At 38.3% G+C, this 4,296-nt stretch overlaps 1 protein-coding gene across 1 annotated transcript in view; it reads right to left on the bottom strand.

Moving 5' to 3' along the window:
- Positions 1 to 860: 860 nt before the first annotated feature.
- Positions 861 to 4,296, bottom strand: part of LOC107107191 (zinc finger protein 345-like) — a 7,071-nt gene continuing 3,635 nt past the window's right edge. The window contains exons 4-6 of the mRNA XM_015407452.1: positions 3,202 to 4,292; positions 2,518 to 2,865; positions 861 to 885 (exon numbers count right to left, since the gene is read on the bottom strand). Coding sequence (XP_015262938.1) covers positions 861 to 885; positions 2,518 to 2,865; positions 3,202 to 4,292 — 1,464 coding nt within the window. The remainder of the gene's footprint in view (positions 886 to 2,517; positions 2,866 to 3,201; positions 4,293 to 4,296) is intronic.

Raw genomic sequence — 4,296 nt, 5'->3', positions numbered from 1 at the left:
AGAGAAATTCAATAAATTCAGTTAAATGATTAGCAAACTATTTAAAGAGTAAAAGAAATAAGTAAAGAGGGAGAACCATTAGAGTAAACAGGGTTATAACACAGAATCCAGAAGAGAATAAGGAAGCCTTTATGGATTTCTATAAGACCCTATACAAAAAAAAGAATACTGTGGAATTTGAGGAATTAATAGAAACTAAACTTACAGAAACAGAAAAGGAAAGTCTTGAAGGGGAAATAACAATGCAAGAAATAGAACCAGTAATAAAAGGTTTAAAGACAGGTAAATCACTGGGTATGGACAGATTTACAGCGGAATTCTATAGGGAAATGAGAGAAATTCTAGTACCGGAACTATGTACAGTCTTTAATACTATACTAAAGGGAGGAAATGCACCTAACACTGGGAGGAAAGCAGAAATAACAATATTATTAAAACCACAGAGGGACCCTCAGGAAGTGGGTTCCTATAGGCCAATAAGCCTATTTAATCAAGATTATAAAATCTTTGCTAAAATAATGGCAAATGGACTCAAAAATATCACTCCCAAAGTAATAAAAGATGATCAGTATGGTTTTGTTAAAAACAGAAGTATAACTCACCCGATTAGAAACATATTAAATGTATTAAGTCACTGCCAATTGGGGAAAAGAGGTTTGCTTAAACTAGATGTATACAAAGCATTTGATACATTACCTCATGAATTCTTGTGGAATATAATGTCGAAATATGGCATTGGCCAGGGATTTATAAAAACCATACAGGAAATATATAGAGAAGGCTCAGCGGTAGTTCGAATGAATGGTGAACATATTGCACAATTTCCAATTACAAGGGGAGTAAGACAAGGATGCCCACTTTCACCCATTTTGTTCATAATGGCGACTGAACAATTCACAGAAAGAATTAGAACTTCAGGAAGGATAGAAGGTTGTAAAGTAGGCAGAGAAGAGATGAAAATTAAACTGTTTGCAAATGATATAATAATAACAATGTCCAACCCAAAGGAAGGAATTAAAGAGACAAAGGTGATACTAGAGGATTTTGAAACAATGTCAGGTTTAAAAACTGATATGATGAAATCAGAAGTATTATACCACAATGTGAATCGAGAGGAAAGGAAAGAAATTAACATATTAACCAAAATAGGATTGGGAGTCAAGAAATTTAGATTAGGAGTAGAAATATATCAGAATATCACTAAGATTGTAGAGAAAAACTATAATAACGTTTGGAGAAAAATAACGAGAGATAGGAAAAGATGGAAAAGAGAGTCCTTCAATATAACATCCAGAATTAGGAGTGTAAAAATGTTCTGGGTACCTAAATTAACATATTTATTATCAAACAAAAACTGGAGAAATGGAATGCAACAATAAGGGAATGGATATTTGGTAGTATAAAGACCAGAATCTCAAAAAAAATATTATAGTCATAATTCAGAACTAGGGTGGGGTGTACCAGACATAGTAAGTTATTATGAAGCCGTCCAGTTGAAAACACTTTTAAAAATTGAGGAATATGAGACAACGGTGTTGGGAAGAACATTTTAAGTTTGTTAGACAGTGGGATGCTTTTTGGAACGAGCAGGACCTGTACAAAAGAGATGGCCTCCACTTTCCTGAGATGGAACCAGGCTGCTGGCACTTAAAAATCTACACGGTTTGCATAAATCTTTAATTAAATATCTGTAATTTAAAAGCCATAAGTTTTCAAGACGTCTCCTCTTACCACTGGCAGTCTGGTAATCTTCTGGGTTAGGGTTGTAATCCAGTAAAATGTAAAGAAAAAGGCAGAAATTACATATATTACAGTTTGGTCGAAAAAAAAGAGAGGAGATAACAAAAGTTAGGGTAAGCTTCAGCTCCGGAATCCCAACTTTTCTCTGCTGCTTTTTTAATTATTATTATTAACGATTTTTCAGAAATTACACATTTTCAACATTAAACTAACAAAATACACCAAACTGGTTTTGTTTTAACAATACAAATAAAAAGTAAACCATTTTTTAATACTGTGGATTATCAGGAATAATGTCATTTTTCAACATAAAATTTATAACAGAATACCAAACAGCTACAACTTTTTCTCTGCTGCTTTTGCTGGAATGAGAACCTGGTGGAGATGGGTTCACCTGTCAGTTGGGTCTCCCCCACGGGGGAGTGGTAAGGATGAAGGAATATATTCTCTCCTTTCCTGATATGGGAAGTCCAAGGGGGAGATATGTCTGGAGCCTTTGTAAAGTGCTCCCTTCAAGTCACCATTTCCCCCAGAAGTCTCCCCCATGCGAATCCTTCAATGTGCCATTCTGAGTAAACCCCTTTCAATGCTCCATACATTTGTACAGCTACTGCCCTGTGTGAACCTTCTGATGTGTAGTTAGGGCGCTACTTTGAGAAAAGCACTTTCCACACTTAAGGCATCTTATATGACTTCTACCCAGTATGAATCCTTTGATGTAATTTTAGGGAGTCATTCCGAGAGAAGCACTTTCCACACTCCAAGCAGTGATATGGCTTCTCCCCAGTATGAATCCTTTCAAGTCTGTGAGATGGCTTCTCCCCGGTATGACCCCTTTGGTGTGCCCTTAACTGGACATTGTCAGAGAAGCATCTTCCACACTCGAAGCATTTATATGGTTTCTCACCAGTATGAACCTTTTGATGTGTCCTTAGGTGGCAACCCTGAGAGAAGCACTTTCCACACTCCAGGCATTTATATGGCTTCTTTCCTATGTGAACATTTTGATGTGAAGTTAGGCTGCAACTGTGGGAGAAGCACTTTCCACACGCCAAGCATTTGTATGGCTTCTCCCCTGTGTGAACCCTTTGATGTTTAGTTAGGTCAACATTCCGAGAGAAGCACCTTCCACATTTGAAGCATTTATATGGTTTCTCCCCTGTGTGCATCCTTTGATGTTTAGTTAGGTCAACATTCCGAGAGAAGCACCTTCCACATTTGAAGCATTTATATGGTTTCTCCCCTGTGTGCATCCTTTGATGTTTAGTTAGGTCAACATTCCGAGAGAAGCACCTTCCACATTTGAAGCATTTATATGGTTTCTCCCCTGTGTGCATCCTTTGATGTTTAGTTAGGTCAACATTCCGAGAGAAGCACCTTCCACATTTGAAGCATTTATATGGTTTCTCCCCTGTGTGCATCCTTTGATGTTTAGTTAGGTCAACATTCCGAGAGAAGCACCTTCCACATTTGAAGCATTTATATGGTTTCTCCCCTGTGTGAATCCTTTGATGTTTCCTTAGGTGGCTATTGCTAGAGAAGCACTTTCCACACTCCAAGCATTTATATGGCTTCTCTCCAGTATGAATCCTTTGATGTTTCCTTAGGTGGCTATTGCTAGAGAAGCACTTTCCACACTCCAAGCATTTATATGGTTTCTCCCCTGTGTGAACCCTTTGATGTTTAGTTAGGTCAACATTCCGAGAGAAGCACCTTCCACATTTGAAGCATTTATATGGTTTCTCCCCTGTGTGCATCCTTTGATGTTTAGTTAGGTCACCATTCTGAGAGAAGCACCTTCCACATTTGAAGCATTTATATGGTTTCTCCCCTGTGTGCATCCTTTGATGTTTAGTTAGGTCACCATTCTGAGAGAAGCACCTTCCACATTTGAAGCATTTATATGGTTTCTCCCCTGTGTGCATCCTTTGATGTTTAGTTAGGTCACCATTCTGAGAGAAGCACCTTCCACATTTGAAGCATTTATATGGTTTCTCCCCTGTGTGCATCCTTTGATGTTTAGTTAGGTCACCATTCTGAGAGAAGCACCTTCCACATTTGAAGCATTTATATGGTTTCTCCCCTGTGTGCATCCTTTGATGTTTAGTTAGGTCACCATTCTGAGAGAAGCACCTTCCACATTTGAAGCATTTATATGGTTTCTCCCCTGTGTGCATCCTTTGATGTTTAGTTAGGTCACCATTCTGAGAGAAGCACCTTCCACATTTGAAGCATTTATATGGTTTCTCCCCTGTGTGCATCCTTTGATGTTTAGTTAGGTCACCATTCTGAGAGAAGCACCTTCCACATTTGAAGCATTTATATGGTTTCTCCCCTGTGTGAACCCTTTGATGTTTCGTTAGGTCAACATTCTGAGAGAAGCACTTTCCACACTCCAAGCATTTATACGGTTTCTGCCCAGTATGAATCTTTCTATGTGCAGTTAGGCTGCTATCCATGGAGAAGCACTTTCCACACTCCAAGCATTTATATGGCTTCTCCACAGTATGACTCTTGCGATGTGCATTTAGGTTGCTTCTATAGAAGTAGCACTTT

Source organism: Gekko japonicus, unplaced genomic scaffold, assembly GCF_001447785.1.
Source record: "Gekko japonicus isolate JY-2015 unplaced genomic scaffold, Gekko_japonicus_V1.1 scaffold3167, whole genome shotgun sequence".
Lineage (NCBI taxonomy): Eukaryota > Metazoa > Chordata > Lepidosauria > Squamata > Gekkonidae > Gekko > Gekko japonicus.
This window is presented reverse-complemented; position numbering and strand designations above follow the sequence as displayed.